The sequence below is a fragment of the Lemur catta genome, chromosome 11 (genome assembly GCF_020740605.2).
Source record: "Lemur catta isolate mLemCat1 chromosome 11, mLemCat1.pri, whole genome shotgun sequence".
In the NCBI taxonomy this organism is placed as follows: domain Eukaryota; kingdom Metazoa; phylum Chordata; class Mammalia; order Primates; family Lemuridae; genus Lemur; species Lemur catta.
This window is the reverse complement of record NC_059138.1, coordinates 64,751,292-64,771,378: the sequence shown is the minus strand read 5'-3', so window position 1 is coordinate 64,771,378 and position 20,087 is coordinate 64,751,292. Positions and strand designations below refer to the sequence as shown.

General features: G+C 36.5%; 1 protein-coding gene across 2 annotated transcripts in view; it reads right to left on the bottom strand.

Annotated features, from left to right (window-relative positions):
* Positions 1-20,087, bottom strand: part of BZW2 (basic leucine zipper and W2 domains 2) — a 57,819-nt gene that overhangs the window by 25,519 nt on the left and 12,213 nt on the right. Inside the window, exons 1-3 of one of the 2 annotated variants that reach the window (XM_045565170.1) lie at positions 14,259-14,277; positions 11,761-11,825; positions 4,579-4,755 (exon numbers count right to left, since the gene is read on the bottom strand). In XM_045565170.1, coding sequence (XP_045421126.1) covers positions 4,579-4,755; positions 11,761-11,818 — 235 coding nt within the window. In that variant the 5' untranslated portion in view covers positions 11,819-11,825; positions 14,259-14,277. Of the gene's footprint in view, positions 1-4,578; positions 4,756-11,760; positions 11,826-14,258; positions 14,278-20,087 lie in introns of those variants that run through there. The other variant, XM_045565169.1, reaches the window with a different exon arrangement.

The following is a 20,087-nucleotide window of genomic DNA, read 5'->3' as shown; positions in this document are numbered from 1 at the left end:
GTTTTTAAAGATAGTTTGGTGGGCCAAAGATTAGGCAATCGGGTCTGTTAATTGGCTGGTTTCAGGGTGGAACCATAGGGGTGTGGAAATTGTCTTTCGTTGAGCAGGTTCTTGGGGGGAGGTCGTGTAATGCCACCAGTTGAGTCAGTTCCTTGGTATGGGCCACTGGTCTGCATGGGTCAGCCCTGCTACTGGAATTCAGGGCCTGGAAGATATCTCACAAACTACCTTTAGGCTTCGAAAAGGTGATGTTATCTATGGAGAAAGTTAAGAGTCTTTATGACCACCAGCTATGTGACTCGAGAGCAGTAATTATAGAGAAGCAAATAGGGGGACAGTGCCTGATTATTATCATTACTTTTTGTTAGGTCTGTGCTTTCGCTGAGTTTTATGCCCTTACCACAATTCTTGCTTTGTACCTCTTTGTTGATTTGCAAAAGGCAGTTTAAATCTCTAACCTTAGCCATGAAAGCTAAAATAATAACCTTTAATCAATGAAATTAATTCCATTATTCCTAATACAATTCAAGATGTTTTCCACTTCAGGACATGGCTCTCTTTTCAGACTTGATAATGTCTTGCTGGAGTCTAGTTCATCAAGTATAGAATGGACCAGAATTGATTCTTACAGATCTTTTTGGCTTCTACTTGGGTGGCCATTAACATTGCTCCCTCCTTCACTAACCCAGCTACCCATGTGTGGTTGAGCAGTCTGCACTGATTCCTTACCATTTGTATTTGATTGCTCAGCAGGCACGTTGGCCAGGAGAGTATTTTATTCTCTCCCGTCTTTTTCCCCCATGGACTAAATGGACTAGAACAAAAGAATGCCTTTTTTCTCCAATTCAGCTTTCCATATTCAAAGGCTCCTGCTGTAAGTTTCAACTGTTACCAGCATCGGTTGATTAGGAGAATGGAATCAGAATACAATGGTATTTCTGTTTTCTGATTTGACTTCACTGTAATTAAGGTAGAAAGTTTGAGCAGGCCAAGTGAGTTGAAAAGACAAAGACTATCTTCCATTCATCAGCCACTCCTGTTGTTTGTGTTTTAGTGTATAACTGCCTTGATTTAACTTGTGATTTCAGACCTCTGGATGAAAGTGGACACACACAGCCACCTTTGTTAGTAGACATAGACAAATGGAATTCAATTGAGTTATATTCTCCTTAGCCTATCACTTCCTCTATGAGCTTCAGATTCCAGCACACAGTTTTCTAAGTAAATTAGTTTTTGGAGAAATCAGCTCCTTCAGGAGTCTATTTTCACTGAATTAATTTATGCATGAGATTTAATTAGCCCTTTTACATGAACACAGCCACCTGGAACAAAATTTTATTAAGATGACAGGCTTTAAAAACTCTGGGCTAATTATTCCTACTTGATAGAAATTACATAACTGAAAAGTCTGGTTTTGAAACTGTAGACTTTTCTCTTAATAGCTAGTTTTAAAAGTTACATTCCTACACAGAAAACTTGTTGCACATTAATAATATTGCTACAGCTTGCATTACAAATTTTTTTCCTGATATTGGGACCAACTATTAGCTGCCATTTCTAACGTTTTTGGAGTGCTTGCCATTTTCCTCAAGGTATAAGCAAAAGTGAAATATTTCTTGTAGGTACTATAGAAAGGGTAAAACTGAAAGACCAAGATGGCTGTTGTTTTAAGAACTATGAGAGAAAGTAAATTTGTGTGTGTGTGTGTGTGTTTGTGTGAAGAAAATTCCTACATACTTAATAATTAAACAAAGTGTTCATATAAAAAAGAATGCATCTCGGCCGGGCACGTGGCTCACACCTGTAATCCTAGCACTCTGGAAGGCCGAGGTGGGTAGATCACTTGAGGTCAGGAGTTCAAAACCAGCCTGAGCAAGAGTGAGACCCCGTCTCTAATAAAAATAGAAAAATTAGCCAGGCATGATGGCATGCACCTGTAGTCCCAGCTACTCCGGAGGCTGAGGATTGCTTGAGCCCAGGAGTTTGAGGTTGCTGTGAGCTGAGCTGACACCATAGCACTCTAGCCAGGGCAACAGAGAGAGACTCTGTCTCAAAAAAAAAAACAAAAAAACAAAAAAAAGAATGCATCTGGCTATCTGGCTGGCTTCATTCATTATATCATACGTCTGATCTCAGGAGACATCTAGGGTTGTACAGCCTATGCTAAGTAAGTCACACCAAAAGCTTTATTCTACCTTCTTCTTGAATATATGGACATAGAGCGAAGAAGTGAAATCTGGGCTGTAGAGAGAAATATGCTGATCATGGTAAATGAAGCTTTGAGATAATCACTGCAGAGTGTACACATAATTCAATATGGGGGAGTCACGTAAGGAGTGGCATCCAGAGACATGGGAGGGGGTCTAGGTGGTCTCATGTAAGGGAAGAAAATAAAGTAGTTCAGGAATGACAGAAGCATCAACAGTGCTGCCTGCAGGTCACTCAGGACTGAAAAGGGACCATCGGACAGACTAAGGTATTTATGTGTAATTTGAAGAAAAACCAAAAGTCATTGAAAATTATTCTTGCATAGAGTTTACCAGTGTGTTGATAAAAATATGCCATAGTTAATGAAATACAAAAAGCCAATAATCAAATCAGGAAATGTTCAATTCCACTATTACCTTAAAAATTTTAAATGTAAATATTTATCACTAACCTAATCCACAAAGATGTAAAAAACTGAGAGAATTAAGTACCTAACATGGCTAAAGGACTCGAGTTTTTTGACAAAATGTTAACTAGAACATTCCTTTAAAAAGCTGGTTTTCTTGGATAGGTAGATATAGATAGACACAGATATAAATATCTCTATCCTTTAATCCATTAATCCTTCGCTAAGTAGATAAATATAAGACCACAAAGATAAGTATACACAGACACTGATGACATTGTTGCTTATAACAGCAAAAAATGGAATCAACTTAAATATTCTTTAACATCAGTTTGGCTTTAATTCTTTTTAGAGTCATCCAGCGTAACACTCGTGAGTGTGAAAGGTAACAACATATTACTGAATGAATATAAATTAGCAAGTACCATATTTGTATAAGATCACCCCATTTTCAAAAGTTTATGAGGTAAAGAGATTTCTAGAAGGGAATTAACCAAAATATTAACAATGATTATCTCTGTGTATTGGCATTTGAACACACCATATATAGCTGTTATACTTAGACTTAAATTACCTACAGTGATATGTGGTAGAAACCAGCAATGCTGAACTACAGGGGGCCTTGTTATGGGGCCATTTACCAAAACAGATAGCTTGAAATAAGAGCCCAGAGAAAAAGGAATTTAAGGGTGGCTCCACCTCAAAATGGAGGAATGTACACACTCTGTCTCAAAGCCAAAGAAGGTTGCCTCAAGCAGTGTTTCTTAAGAAAAGGCACTGATGGCATTTTGGGCAGGGCAGTCCTGCATTGCATGGTATGTCCCTTGTATGGAAGGGTAGGCTGCATACCTGGCCCCCACTCTGAAGTCTTTGTAACAACCAAAACACTTCTACATGTTTGCAAATGGAAAATCACTGTCCTAGGAGATTTGACCACTTCCAGTAATTCATAGCTACCACAGGTACTAATTACAAGAAATAAGATCTACAAGAATAACTACGAAAGGGAAAAATGGGTGGTTACGATACCTAACAAATATTTGGACCAATGATTTAAGACAGACACTTACATAGTAATCTGAAGCCTTCTTACCTAACAATGCCTCTGCTCCATAAGACGTAGCTATTATTTTACTTTTACTTACTTTAATAATTTCTAGTCTTCTATCTTTAATTCTCCTAACTATATACTCATAATTAAAAGGATTTTTTAAAAAACTAGGTTTGGACTACGCAAGGTGGTTCACACCTGTAAGTAATCCCAGCACTTTGGGAGGCCACGGCAGGAGGATCACTTCAGGGCAGGAGTTCAAGACCAGCCTGGGCACTATAGTGAGACCTTGTCTCCATACAAAATAAGTTAAAAAATTAGCCAGGCATGGTGGTGTGTAGCTGTAGACCCAGCTACTCGGGTGGCTGAGGCAGGAGGATCACTTGAGCCCAGGAGATTGAGGCTGCAGTGAGTTATGAGCTATGATCCCGCCACTGTACTCCAGCCTGGACAACAACACAGAGACTATGTCTTTAAAAAAAAAAAAAAAAAAAGGAGCAGCAAGGTTCAAAAGAAAAGCTGCTATATGGCATTTGAGTTCATTATATGAGAAGGATCTAGAGGACATACACTAAATTATACGCTTCTGTAGAAATTACTCTTTTTATGGTCCCTCAAAAACCATTCAAAGATCAGGGACACTGGGAAGGTTAGCTTTCAGCAAAACCAAAGTGGCCACCTGTGATCAAATGTCAACAATAATCCTTGGTTCTATGCCTTGTTAACCAATAATCACCCATATCAATACCATCCCAAACTGTAAGTTAGGCAAAAAATTGTGGATTCTCATTTGTGTTTTATATCAACTATAGTAAATATAAGCTTATAAAGATTCTATCTTATAAGGAAATACTTTAGTAGAATTGGCAATATATATATGCACTACAAAAAGATGTGATAATGCATGGCTTACCAAGCATACTGCCAGCCACCAAAATATCGAAGAGTGTGTCCGCATAGCGACGATAATCTAATCTTGAGCCTGTAGAGTCCAGGAACTTGGCTACAGCTTCAAGGTCATCACCAGCTTCGTTAAGCCCCTGGACGAGTGTATCCCTGAAAACTGTGGGTTCAAATTTCTCTTTTTCATCTAAAATAAAAAATTCATAAAATTATTCCTTTGTGTATGTATGATATTCTCCAAAGAGACTAACTGTATATTTCCTTCATTCACAGGTCTGTATTTGATAATGTGATTGTTTAAAAGTTGAAGGCAATTTAAATTTTTCTATCAGATTTCCATGCTCTGAAACTCCTTGTTTAACCATTTACTCGAATAATTTATTTGTTTAATATGGCCACAAAAATATTTAACTCTAATACATAATATAATTTATGATTGTCCATGTTTGTCACTTATAGGATAGGATTACTTATAGGTAATCTACTAACCCTAATTAGATAAAAAAATAAAGAGTATAACAATCAAAATTTAAATTTTTATTTCAACTGAGATAGAAAACGATCCACAGAGAATCACCAAAGAATACAGAAAAATATGTAGACATAAACAACAAATAAAGATTGGGAGAGGGGAAATAAGGAGGGATGTCTCTTTTAAAAGATAATTTATTCCAGAATACTTAAATATTTAATAAATGCCATGAGCTACATATGTATATTTATAGCTTCAGAGCAGATGTTCTAAACTTTTTGGTCTTATGACCCCTTGATACTCTTAAAAAGTACTGAGGATTCCAAAGAGCTTTTTTGTTTATGGAGGGTATATCTATGGATACTTGTTTTACTAGAATTAAAACAGATGATTTTAGAATGTGTATTCATTAACATTGATAAGACCGATATAGAAAGGCGTACATCAAAGGCACAAAGGAACTGCAATGGTGAACCGCACACATGAGTGTGGAGGAGAAGCAGTATGATGTGCTGAGGTCAGGATTTGGAAGGAGTTACAGTCTCGGCTCTAGCAAGACTTCTTGTGGATGGTCGGGTTAGAATCAGGTCTTGAACAAAGCAGGGATCATATAATGTTGAAAAGAAGTGAAGATGACAAACCAGAGGTCAGACTAGGAAGAACAAAATGAATATACTAAAGGTAAAGGATCGAAGATTCAATTCTAAGAACATCACCTTCCCCCACCTTGGCCCCCACCCATGGAGAATAAGTCTGTAAGTTGGGAGAGAGGAGTAAATAATGAACCCCAATTTCAAAAGAAAAAAACTGTATCATAAATATCTTTAGAGAGCTAAGTGAAGATACTGCCACTAGAAGAAGAGAAGGAGGAAGGGGAAGGAAAGAGGAAAGAGAATACTATAAAAACATTTTATAAATAAAAAAAGAGTTCTTGGGAATAAAAAATAGAAAAGTGAAAAACTCAGTGGAGGAATTAAAAGAAAAAGTTGAGATATCTCTTAGAAACTAGAAAAAAAGGCCAAAGGCTTTAAAATAGTAGCAAAAAAAAAAAAAAGAAGAAAGAAAAGAAAAGAAAAAAAGAAAAAGGGCAGATTAGTCAAATATACAAACGTTATAATTATAATCAAAAGACAGAATGAAAAAACAAAGTAAAAGATATTATTTTAAAAATTTCAGTAAAGTTTTAGAGATTTGAAGGATGTGAGTTTCCAAACAACTGGCTGTCTGGGCACCCAGCACGATGATTGAAAGTAGATCCACACAAAGTACATTCATTATGGTGAAATTTCAGAATTCTGGGAACATAGCAACTATCTAAGGTTTCTGGGGCAAAAAAACCAAGTGATATATAAGTATTAAGAAACAGACATTGAATTGCTCAACAGAAATCCCAGAAGCTAGAAGAAATTCTTCAGAATTCTGAAGGAAAACAATTTCCAACCTAGAATTCAAGGTAGCCCAACTTTTAATCAAGGGTAAGAGCAGAATGAACAGATGATACGTACATTGAAATATTTAAGGCCTCAAAAATAGCGAATAACTAAGGAGTAAGTTATGAGATCCCAGGAAAAAAGGGGAAAAATATGAGATAGGCAATAGTACTTTTGTGGATAATGGTGAAAGGACATTTCAAGCATTTCAGGTTGACAGCTTTACAACTGGCCTAGACAGCAACCCGACCAGGAGAGAGTTGTTCAATATAATAATATAATATGATATGATATAAGAATTCCTTTAATACTATCATTGCCATAACTCCTGAAATGTTTTGTATTTATTTATTTATTTTTTTTTTGAGACAGAGTGTCACTTTGTTGCCCGGGCTAGAGTGAGTGCCATGGCATCAGCCTAGCTCACAGCAACCTCAGACTCCTGGGCTTAAGCGATCCTACTGCCTCAGCCTCCCTAGTAGCTGGGACTACAGGCATGAGCCACCATGCCCGGCTAATTTTTTTTTTTTTTTTTTGTATATATATTTTTTAGTTGGCCAGATAATTTCTTTCTATTTTTAGTAGAGACGGGGTCTCACTCTTGCTCAGGCTGGTCTCGAACTCCTGACCTCGAGCGATCCACCCGCCTCGGCCTCCCAGAGCTAGGATTACAGGCGTGAGCCACCACGCCCGGCATGTTTTGTATTTAGAGATTTATATACCCACAAAGGGAAAGGTTAGGATTGGATAGTTCTAAGGCACAAAAAACTAGGGGGGGACAAAAAAGAAAAATTACAACATTTATTAAATTCAGAGATAACAAAATGACGTTCAGAAAAAGAAAAGCAATCAAATAACAGTTTGTCTGTGAATAGCATGTATAAAGTGACAATAATATAAACCCTAGACACTGGCCTAGCTGAAATTATGATAGAATGAGGGAATAGAGAAGAAGGACAGGAGGTATGCAGGTAGGGAGGGCAGTGAAAAAGAGCTGAATCCTCACCTTCCACAATAGTAAGTGCATGCTTAATACTTCCAATAGAAAAACCAAGAAATAGCCACACCATGTGCCTGCACAACTTTGATAAAATTAAAAACTATTATTTAAAAACCACGCAGCAATGGCTTACTTTGTACAGACTGACTACTCCTAGTCGCCTAACAAAAGCGATGGGTTATAAGTGGTTAACACCGATGACATCAGCGTCAGAACCAGAGAAGAATGGCATGCCCAGTACCAGTCAGAGTCATGCAGCATACCATAAAGACACACATAAATTAACTGGAACAATATTCATCATGAACAAGAGATAAAAAGTCCTTTTGATGTTTTAAGCAAAACATTATGCAGCCAAGAACATGCAAATGTTGACTGCAGAAGAAATATAATTAGGGTCTTGTTTTGTAGAGGGGGAGGAAAATGGATGAGAACTCTAGAGGAATATATTATGTGGAGCTGGAGGAGGGGATAACTGTGTCTCTACACAAGAGGAACCCACTGGCCAGCAAGGAAAACCTCACCTCCTACTTAGGATCTCTAGCTAAAGGGGAATTCTCCTTTAATTCTCCTTCCCCCTTGGAGAATTTTCTTTCCTATAATATGAGAATAAAAGTAAAAAGACCACAAGCTGTTTATTAAGTCTTGTGACCAGCTTCCAAAATCAACTGGGGCCATCCTCACAAGGGCACTACAACATGCTTGGATGTTGACTCAGGTGGTAGAACAGATTTTGACGATTTCGAAAATACAAATGGAGACATTGGGAAATACAAGTTGGTAAATAAGGAAAATCCCAGACTATGCCAAGAATCCAAGCAGAGGACTTTGTTTTGAATTTAAGAGACAACTTAAAAACTTGTTTGTAAAAAGGCCTTTATCCTCTCATTATAATTTTCCAAAAGAATTGCCAAGAAACAGAAAAAGGAAGATAGCATATTATGGCCAAAGATATTTCAACAGACAGCAATAAACTGTTAGATCGAAATGACCACTTATAGCTTGGGAATGTTAAACAGTTATAGTGGCATGATAATTCTTTCACGGAGTGAAAAAAGCTCCTACCTGCTGAGACTAAGAGCCCATCAAGAGGAATAGAAAATTCCTGTACAAGAAAATGGCAAGAACACTAATGGAGGTTTGGGAAACAAGACAACAATTTATCTAAAGATTCCTATTAATCTGAAAAAACAGCACATGCAGCTTGTATTTTATTTGAGGTTAATCTAGCAAATATACTAACAAAATTCTAATGAAAATATGACATTGCCTCCTTGAATTTCTATTTGGCAATTCCAACCTCTCTTGAAATGGGATTGTATATTATTAGGGTCTCAAATTTATACTGTGTGGTGAATCGCAAGGGTGACACTGAAGAGTTAGTAATAAAGGCCTTTGTGCTGACCTAGAGAAACAGGCTTATTACTGACACTTAAATGTGCCTCTACCTCACCTAACTTGCTTACTATGGAACTACAGTAACTGCTTTATATAGCATTTTTCCCACCTGTTAATGAAGTGATAAATTATAACATAACCTACATTCCTTTATAAATGTCACTGAGGTTATATAGTAAATGAATTAAAAATATCATATATTTTCTAACTACACACATACACACATTCACATATATTTCAAGATGTAAAGGTTCACTTAACTCATTACTATCACCACTTACCATGAATCTAAGAGTGATTTAAAACCAGTAGCACAGGGCAAAAGTGTGAGGCACAAACCTGAGTACATGTTCACTCCAGATGCCTGCAATTTGGCCATTCTTGCTCTCCTATTGTCACTAATTTTAATCCAATTTCTATAAAAACCCATACAGAAAGGCCAGTTCAATCAACAAATATTTCATTTAGCAAAGCATAACAATGGCTTGCAGGAGAAATTTTCGTCCTTTCAGACTCTCGCAAGCCACACTGGAAAACTTAACAACTTTGGAGCACATGCCATAAACAAGATGGGAGTATTTCATAAAGGAAACTAGGGCCTGAATGGAGTTCTCTATAGTGTGTCCTATCATAATGTTTATACTTAATGTTAAGCAATAAGAAATACATCGTTATACTAACTTGGCATGCAAGAGCATTAGCTTTGCGAGGGAACAGTTTCAAAGTGATGACAGATCTCAGAAAACAGCCTATCAAAATGACCTTGAAATATCCTCAGTAGTTTTTTTTCTCAGCTCTACAAAACTGCGAACCAATTATTTGAAGTCAGCCCCTTAATAAGGGCAAAGAAAAGCCATGGCATGATAAATTGTCAGGAGGCAATTCCCTACTATGAAGAGCAGAAAATGAGGTTGACTCAGTTTTTTTCTCTCCCCAATCAGCAGTTTGGCACAAAATGGCTCAAGTATTGCTTAAATTCCCGACAGACCTGAGTTATATAAATCCAGATCAACTGACAAATAATATATATTTCTCGGTAGCTCTCCCTGCGTACTCCAGCGGTGCTATCTTGACCACCGCATGAATCAGAGGCAAACCTGTTCACGAGAGAAAACTTTTCCTGTTCTAAACTGAAGACAGACGGTAAGGGCCAGTTTATTTGTTGAATCACATCTGCTGTTGTGCAACACATTCTTGGGCCCTTTCTTGCTCTCAGCTCAGTTACAGTGAATCAGCGTCACACTAACAAAGCCACTTGAGCTGGAGATCCAGGTCTGAGATTAACACGTTCCCTCAGTGGGCAGGCAGTGGAAAACCTTTCTGCGCCTCACAGTTGGGCACATATTAACTATTATCACATTACTAGGTCCCACAATGCCTTAACTGTAAATAGGTTTCTGAACTATATTGTTCGTTACTGATAAGTCCTTTTGAAATCATCCACGTCATTTTCCCTTCAACACTGCTTTAAACAATGGGACAATGAAAGCATTCTGGTTAGCACCTTTTGTTTGATATCTGCTTTCAGATTTCAATGGGGAACTGGAGTAGGGACGCAATTTGTAAGACTAAGATGAGGACGAAATAGAGGGAGGTGGCTCGGGCTATATTTGTACTTATTCACCTTATGGGGATGAGCCAGGAATGAAGAAAATAGAAAAAGGAGAGTGCAAGACAGACAGTATTTTGCATACTAGACAAAATAACAATATTCTGGTTACTTTTAAATTTTTTTATTTTTGTTTGTGTGTGTGTGTGTGTGTGTGTGTGTGTGTGTGTATATGTGAACTTAAATCTTTCCAGCAGGCAGCACACAGTTAAATTCAGTCTATCTGGTGACTCTTGCAAACTCTTATGATCCAAATGATGTGTTGTATCCTTGTATAGAGACTGTTTTTCTTTCTACACGACTTGTTACTTAAGTGGACACAGCATTGCAAGAGAACATAGGCTATACATGCTGCCTGAGCACCGGCAATGCCAAAGGCATACAAAAGTGATTTATCAATCAAACTATTTAGTACTCAAAGATCATTACATGGGATGATGCTTCAACATCATTCATTTTACACATGATGCTTCTTTAAATATTTCTCAGTCACTCATTTCAAAGTTATTTAACTTACTTTATTACCATGTTTCCTCTTTGAAAGTTTCCCTATTGAGTTTCAGTTCAACTAGTCTTTTATCTAAGAGAAACTCTATATCATTATGCAAAACTGATAAATATAAAACCATGTTTAAAATGTTCTTTAGACAGAAAGGACAGTAAGATGAACATTATATAAAAAAGAGAAGTCACACAAATAGAAATTTTATCATTCATCACACTGGGTCTATTACTACTCTCTCCACAATAAAAGACACTTGAAAATATCATGAGTTTTAAGGGTATTTAGGGCAATAGATTTCACCTACTAATTTCTCAAACAGTAAAAAAATCTTCAATATCTAACTCCTTAATTTACTTTTCTCTTAGTTTTACCATCTTTGCCATCAACATTTTCTCAAAACAACAAAGAAAGCAAAAACCAAATACAAATGCTGATGTCAAAACCAGTAAAGTTTATCAATTGCCTTTGTAACTTCACCAGAGTAAGACAATGTAAACAGGTATAATTATCCCTACTTTGTAAATAGACACATAGCTCAGGCAAGTTAAATGTCTTGTTCAACATGAAACACCTAAGTAACCGGCAATTCGAGGGCTCCAATGCAGAACTTCAGATTCTACATTCAGACCTCCAGTTAGTAGAATTAGTGAGGGTAGGTGAAAACAGGAATCATTTAAATTCTTCTCCTCCAATTTTATATTTTGATTAGAAATTTAAACACACACACCACCCTCCCACACTGATAGCCACACACCCACAAACACAAAATACAACCTACCCCTTTTCCGAGTTTTGAACCGCTGGCCTGTTAGCACTGGCTTCTGATGCTTATTCATAAAATTTCTGAAAACAAAATAAAAAAAGATCATGTATTTCAAACAAGCAGTTCATATGAAAAATATATGGCTAATAAATACATGTTCAATCTCACCCATAACTGAATATAATTTTAAAATGAGATCTAATTTAAACTATCAGACTAGCAAAAATTTTTAAGTTTACCAATATTCAATGTTGGCAAAGGACATAGGGAAAACAACCAGACATCCACTTGGGGTAAAGGTTAAACTCCATGCGATACTTTTGGGAACCATTTGGTGAGGCTCTGCCCACACGCCTTACTTCCTGCATTCATTCAAATGCCTCCTTTGCAGAGAGGCCTTCCCTGACCATCCCCATGACAACTTCTCCCACTTGTCACCCTCTCTCCTGACCTAGCTTTATTTCTCTTCAGAGGCTTTAGCAGTACCTGACATTTTATTATTATCTGTTTGTGGCCTATTTCCCCCATGAAGGAGTAACCTCCGAAAGGGTAGGGGCCTTGTAGGTTTTACTGAATGCTATACCGTTAGCACCTAAATACTGAGCAAAGTTTAAGCATTTAATAAATACTTGTCAGTGCTGCGGCACTGATACAGAAAGATGTTCAAGGCATATTGTTAACGGGGAAAATGCAAGTTGAATAAAAGAATGTTAAGTACTTGGTTAAAAAGGGGATGTATATAATATATGATTTTCTATGCAAGAAAAATTTAAGAAGGATACAAGAAACTGTTGACAAGTTTTTAATTTTTTGTTTGCTGCAGTGGATGGGGATTTGGGTACTCTATATTCTTCTACTGGATTTAATATACAATTAAAAATATAGTAAATTATCTTTTTTAAAAACTGTAAAATCTGCTCCATAAGAACTCTTTAGAATAAATAAGCTTGCTGGTATAAATATTATAAACTAAAAATACATCTACATTGCTTAAATTATGAAGGCCAAACATTTCAGATAATGTGCATTATTCAAGGATGTTATTACTTTTCAAAGCTTTTAGAAATTGATTTGAAAATGTCTAGATTTTGCCAATTACTCACACCATCAAGCAATCAAGAAAATTTATAGTATTTAAGTACATTATTTAATTACTTCCCAAAGGTTCTTTAAAAATACTTAAGAACATGGAAAAATTATTATTTATGTATCAAATCTTACTTCCCCCCATGAAAGAAGAGAAACTTATAGCTTCACATAAAAAAAATCTGTTTATCATTGAAAATTTCAAATTGATTATTGTTTAATTTTAAAAGTGAAACTAATTAAAAATAAAGTACAAAAAGTAATTTATTACATGGTTTCAGTAGACAATTTTTTTATCAGTCCTATAAAGTAAAATGAACTTAATACATCATGCTTTGAGATACAAAGATCATTAAGCCAGAAGCCATGCCCTCAAGGAACCCAGTGGGAGGGATAAAACCCAAAGATTTGCAATACAATGTCATAGTTGAAACAGAAGCACAGACTAGGAGGGGAGAGAAAGTAACTGATGGCTCTATGTGCATAGTGCAATGGCCACATACAGAAATTGTTACAAATGCTATAAACTTAATCCATGAAATTCCATTTCATTGGATGGGTGTTGGAAGTTGAGCTTCTAACACATTATTTGTAATACACTGCAAAACTCTTTTCTTCAGAAATTTCCCTATTGGCATTTTCAATACTCACTCAGGATCAGCAAATACTGTATTGGTGCAAAAGTCATGATGACATAGGGATGTTTCCCTCATTGTCTCCCCACCTCCGCAGTACAATAATTACACAAAATGTATTCGTATGTTGGCAAAGAAAAATATCTGTCAAGAACTTGGGTCCTGTACCATGATGCAATAATAAAAATAGAGCTCAGCTAGCCTGAAACTTCTCCAGCAGGTGAACATGTAAGCAAGGAGTTACTCTCTGCCAAAGATGTTTTTATTTGCTTGTTTTTTAGAGACCATGGTCTCATTATGTTGCCCAGGCTGTCCTTGAACTCCTGGGCTAAAGTGATACTCCTGCCTCAGCCTCCTGAGTAGCTGGGGCTATAGTTGCACACCACCACACCCCAGCTAAAGATGTTTTTATTTTGTAAATTAAAAAAAATTTTAAGTGTGAGTCCCTCTAAAAGTTTTATTTTGAGGTTTAGAATACAAACTCTTGGAATTCCCTAATTAACTCTATCTTTACACTTTGTTCTATTTTTTCTGTTAATGAAGAATTACCACCAAACACAGCATATGAAAGAATTACTCTATTTTCAAAACCTTTAGCTTTTATACTTAGTTTACTTCTAAGCACAGAAGTTTGTTTCTTCGTAGCCCAGTTATGTGCACTTATTTTTCACACCCTTGATATATTCCATGTAGAAGATAACATAATAACATGCAAACATAAAAAGGTACTCAAAGATTTTGATATAAATAACACCAAAAATTGAAACAAACAAAAACAAAGCAAAAACTCACCCACTGGTAGTGAAAGACTAAATGAAGATATTCTGCTTACAGAGAGTATCTATCCTTTAGCTGTTACTATTTGGGGCAGAGGCTTGGCTTTCCTCTAAATTTAGCTCTTCACGCTACAGTATAATCTGCTGCAGTGAGGGTTAGCCTTTATAAGGTACTCCCTGAGCCCTTATAAAAGTCCTGTCCTAAGAGAAGCAAGGGCACTTGGAATAAGAAACTTTGCTAGCTTAAACATGGGAAAATAACAAAGAGTAGCAAAGACGGTTCTACTAGGCCACTGTCAAAAGCTAACTTTTAGTACATTGCACTACAATTTACAATTTAAAATCAACTAACGAAAAATACATAAGTTAAAAAATAAAACGGAGTCCTCAAAGACAAATTGGTCTGGGGCACAACCTATGCATCATGACAATTTGGCTGCTATTAAAAAAACGATAAGCCAAACACAGAAAATTAGCACATGTGCCACCAAAATGGAACAGTTCCAAGGTTTAAAATAGTATTAAAAATTGTAGGTAAATTAGTAAACAGAATAGATTGAAAGTATTTCACATGTCATCTGAGAGACCAACACTTCTTAGATACTCCAGAAGATAAAAGAGGACTATAAAAATACTAAAATGATCTAATCAATCAAAATGTAGAAGGCTGATACTCTATTAATGAATCAAACATTTTTGAATAAATTCCTAGTTAAGTCTACATTGAAAGGTCATTACATTGACTGGGCACAGCGGCTCATGCCTGTAATCCTAGCATTCTGTGAGGCTGAGGCAGGTGGATCGTTTGAGATCAGGAGTTCGAGACCAGCATGAGCAAGAGCGAGATCCCCATCTCTACTAAAAAATAGAAAGAAATTATCTGGACAACTAAAAATATATAGAAAAGATTAGCCGGGCATGGTGGCGCATGCCTGTAGTCCCAGCTACTCGGGAGGCTGAGGCAGAAGGATTGCTTAAGCCCAGGAGTTTGAGGTTGCTGTGAGCTGGGCTGATGCCATGGCACTCACTCTAGCCCGGGCAACAGAGCGAGACTCTGTCTCAAAAAAAAAAAAAAAAAAAAAAAGAAAGGTCATTCCATCTAACATATTAGTTATATTTCACCCCACCTTACTTTATTAATCTTCTAGTGTCCCTTTTGTAGATTCCATCCCATAACTCCCAACCAGATGGCCCAGGTGCAACAATGGGCCACCAGCACGGATGGATCTCTTGGCACCTGGGCACTAAGCTGCCCAGTTGTCCAGCCCACCTTAAGTGGACTGGCACCTTGTATGCTCACTGTTCAGTCTTGGCTGATACTCTTCTTTCTTTAGTTCTCTCTCATCATTTGGGAAAGGATCTGATCTACCAGAGGACTTATTTTCTAGTTGTCCCTACAAGGGAAGGACTGTTCTTGCCTAGCAATCTAGGTTTGGTCTTATACTCCATTTTTGACTGTTCTAGTTTGGCCCATCTTTGAACTATGATAACGAGCCTTGTAGAACATGCTATACAAGTAATATATACCATGCACATAATAACTCTGGTGTTCGAACAACCTTAACTTTATGAATATATATACTCTAAAGCAGAGGTCACATTTTTCTGTAAAATATAAAAGGAAAATATTTTAGTCTCTGTAAGCTATAAGGTTTCTGTTCGACTACCGAATTCTGCTGTTACAGTCGGAAAGCAGCCATGAACCATATGCAAACAAATGGTCATGGCTGTATTCCAATAACACTTTATTAACAAAACAATTGGTGGGCCAGATTGAGCCCTCAGGTGGTAGTTTGTGAACTCTTAATCTAGAGCAGTGTATCCAATAGAACTGCAATGATGGAAATGTTCTATATCTGCACCATCTAATACGGTAGCTACTACTGAGTCCTGGAAGTGTGGCTAGTGTGATTGAAGAACTAAATGTTTACTTTTATTTCATTTTACTAATTAAAATTTAAACTTAAATAGCCAGTGTTGCTAATGACTACATGTTGGGCAATGCAGTTTTAAAGTGATCCTTATGGATCAAAACACTTAACTTTGATAAAAAGGTCAAAACACATCTAAATAGAAATTTTAAATTAATATTTTTCAAATAAGATAGCTCTGAGGAGCATTTTGCACAAATTTCCAAGCTGTGTGGTTATAGTGGAAAGAAAAGAAAAAGTACCACACTTTAAAGCTTTCTGTGGGCAATCAATATTGCTTAAGACATTAAGGGAAAAAGACGTTAAAGTTTAAAGATTACAGGGCAACAATATCACCCCCAAAGTATAAAGTGTTTCCTAAAGATATAATAACAATACACAAAACTCAATAAAATTGAGCCACTTCATTGCAATGTTCCCATGAAGTACTTTGTGCTTAGTTGCAAGTTTCAAGAATTACATTTTATCCCATATTCTAAGTGAGTGTAATCATGTACCACTAAAAGAAACTAAAAATTACCTACAATTATAAACTAGTCTCATTTCCATAAAAGCTAAAACTGAAAATAAAAAAAAAAAAGGCATAATAAAATCCTTTACAGAAAGTGTCTGATCTAGGAATCTTTTGGGTTAATAACGTTGTGGCATTATTCTCTCAAAAGAAACAAGAATAATTAAATCGGCTATAAAAGTTTAAACAATTAACACTCTAAAGCAATAAACTAAATATATGTCTGTAATAACACTATAAAATTTGTTGCCCAGAATAACATTAGCTCGTTTACTACCCTTATCATGGTTTTAGAAACTAACAGCTTCTTCATACTCAAAATCACTCAGCCTCTATAAAAAGCTTAATTATTTTATTTCCTAACAAATTCTATGAACATTGTACTATTTATAGTAATCGAAAAAAATTAAAATTTAAAATATCAGATAATCTACTTATAAAAGCATTTCTAAATAAAATTAAATATTCCTTTCTTTAATATAAAAATATTGCTATATACTCACATCCCCTTCATTTTTATCCTTAATATTACAGAACAAAAATATCTTTCTTAAAAAGCATGAAACATAATAGTCCCCTCCTCAAAAAGTTATAAACATATTTTCCAGTGAGGAACATTAATGGTGAAATCTTTAATTGTGCTAAGTAACTACATTATAAGGAAAGAATTATCAAAGCCCAAAGAAATTGTGTTGTGAAAGAAAGAACACTAAAGCTAACATATTAATCCCAATCTCCCTTAAGAAAACTTAAAGGTACCATGATATATTAATAGTTTTCATTTTAATGTTTCAAAACTATTTTACACCTTAAACTTCATATTCCTACCTAAGTTCTGAATGCTGATTTTCTGTTTCCTTTTAAATATTCCAAAAATTATATTTTAAGTATCCATGTATTAATACAATCTCTTTATAGCAACAAATTAAGGTAATTACATAGTGTCACTTTATTTATTTATTTATTTTTTATTTTTCTGAGACAGAGTCTCACTCTGTTGCCCTGGCTAGAGTGAGTGCCATGGCGTTAGCCTAGCTCACAGCAACCTCAAACTCCTGGGCTTAAGCGATCCTACTGCCTCATCCTCCCAAGTAGCTGGGACTACAGGCATGCGCCACCATGCCCAGCTAATTTTTTCTATGTATATTTTTAGTTGGCCAGATCATCTCTTTCTATTTTTTAGCAGAGACGGGGTCTCACTCTTGCTCAGGTTGGTCTCGAACTCCTGACCTCGAGCGATTCACCCGCCTCGGCCTCCCAGAGTACTAGGATTACAGGTGTGAGCCACTGCGGTCGGCCCATAGTGTCACTTTATTTCAATGAAGTTATTTTCAAAAAATTTCAAGTATAAAGTACTTCCACTCTACTAATCAATTTATGGCCTCTATTTAACACAACCCCTGAGAATACCCTTAGGGCTTGTGTCTTCCCTTCCGTGGGCCCTAACATTTTCCCCAGATGGACTCTGTCCCAGAACCTTTCCTTCTCCCAACAAGTGGCCATCCTCATCGAGCCTTCCTGATGGTCTAATCTTGCTGTCTTGCTGATGTCATTCTTATGTCTCTGAACACTTTGAAAGACTCAAACACATACACCTGTAGGCCCCAACCCCGGGGCCATGTACCAGTACCAGCCCACGGCCAATTAGGAAACAGGCCCACACAACAGGAAGTGAGCAGGAGGTGAGCCAGTGGGTGAAAGAGCAGAGCTTCGTCTGTATTTATAGCAGCTCCCCATTGTCCGCATCACCGCCTGAGCTCTGCCTCCTATCAGATCAGCAGCGGCATTAGATTCTGCATTATGGTGAGATATAGAAATATTTTATTATATATTATAATGTAATAATAACAGAAATAAAGTGTACAATAAATATAGGGTGCTTGAATCATCCTGAAACCATCCCTCCTCCCCTGTCTGTGGAAAAATTGTCTTCTATGAAACCAGTCCCTGGTGCCAAAATGGTTGGGGACTGCTGACATACACTACCCACATTGTAGCATACTTTGGCTTTTAGAAAACCCATTCCTCAAATACAATGTTTCAGGGTGTCTCAATAACTAACTTCCCCAAATCCTCTGCTCTAGATAAGTTAAAACTCACAACCTATGTCTACAAGACAGCATGATTGTGACAATTGTATACTTCCAATATTGAACTTGTAAATTCTGAGAATTGGGAGGAATTGGTGGTACAAAAACAAGATAATATCCAATGATTAAATGTCCAGCTGTGGTTTAAATATATTTATTTATGTATTATGTATTTTGGGGGGTACCTATCATGTGTCAGGCATTGTACTAGCATGGTGGGCTCACCCAGGAATGATTGGTAATTTTGCTCCCCCAGGGGGGTATTTGGCAATGTCTGGAGACATTTTTGATTGTCATGAGATGGGGGTAGGAGTCTATGGTAGGGAGAGTACTACTAGCATCTAGTAGGGTAGAGGCCGGAGTGCTCCTAAACAACGTACAATGCACAGGAGAGCTCCCCACAACAAAATATTATTTGGCTTGAAATTTCAATAGTGCTGAGGCTGAAAAACCCTACACTAGGGAGGAAACAATGGTGAGCAAAGCCAGAGACGGTCCCAGCTCTCAAAGGTTGAAAATTTTGTACACAGGGCTAAACACACAAGCAGCAACTAAGCATACATTTCAGGAGGCTAAGACAAGAGAATCACTTGAGCCCAGGAGTTTGAGGCTGCAGTGAGCTATGGTGATGCCACTGCATTCTAGCCTGAGCAAGAAAGCAAGACCCTGTCCCCAAAACAAACAAACAAATAAACCAAAAAAACCCAAAATTAGACTGTACAAAATAAATGTTTTCCATAGTCTTTGATACTAACATTTATTTCCACACTTTTATATCCTCTGATATTTAGGGAGTGGTGGAGGATAGGCAAGATCATGGGTTTTAAGGAGACAGGAAGAAAAAGAAGCTGACCACCAGCAGACTAACTTTTCCTACTTTAGGATATTGCAATAATGGGAGAAAAAAAGACAAAGAAAAGAAGAATTTTAAAAAGCAACATATGACTGAAAAAGAAATTGTCTAATTTTTATGACTTAGAGAAAAACCATATGCTACGTAGATACTACAAAATGCCAAATTCTACAGACATGATGTTCTTAGCTACATAGAATACACTAGCACTCAACAGTGGTCAACATGAGTGGTGTAGGAGACATTTTATTTCTCTTATCTATACTTGTATATATTTTCTATAAAATAAATTTAAGTACTTATAACTTTTATCATTAGAAAATTGTATATATTCAAGTGAAAAAACTTTAACCTCTTTTGATGTTTGAACCAATTTCAAAAAAGTCAGAAGCAATAATATTTGTGCATAATAAAGTGACACAAGATCTAAATATCATTCTCTACTAAAAGAAACCAAGGT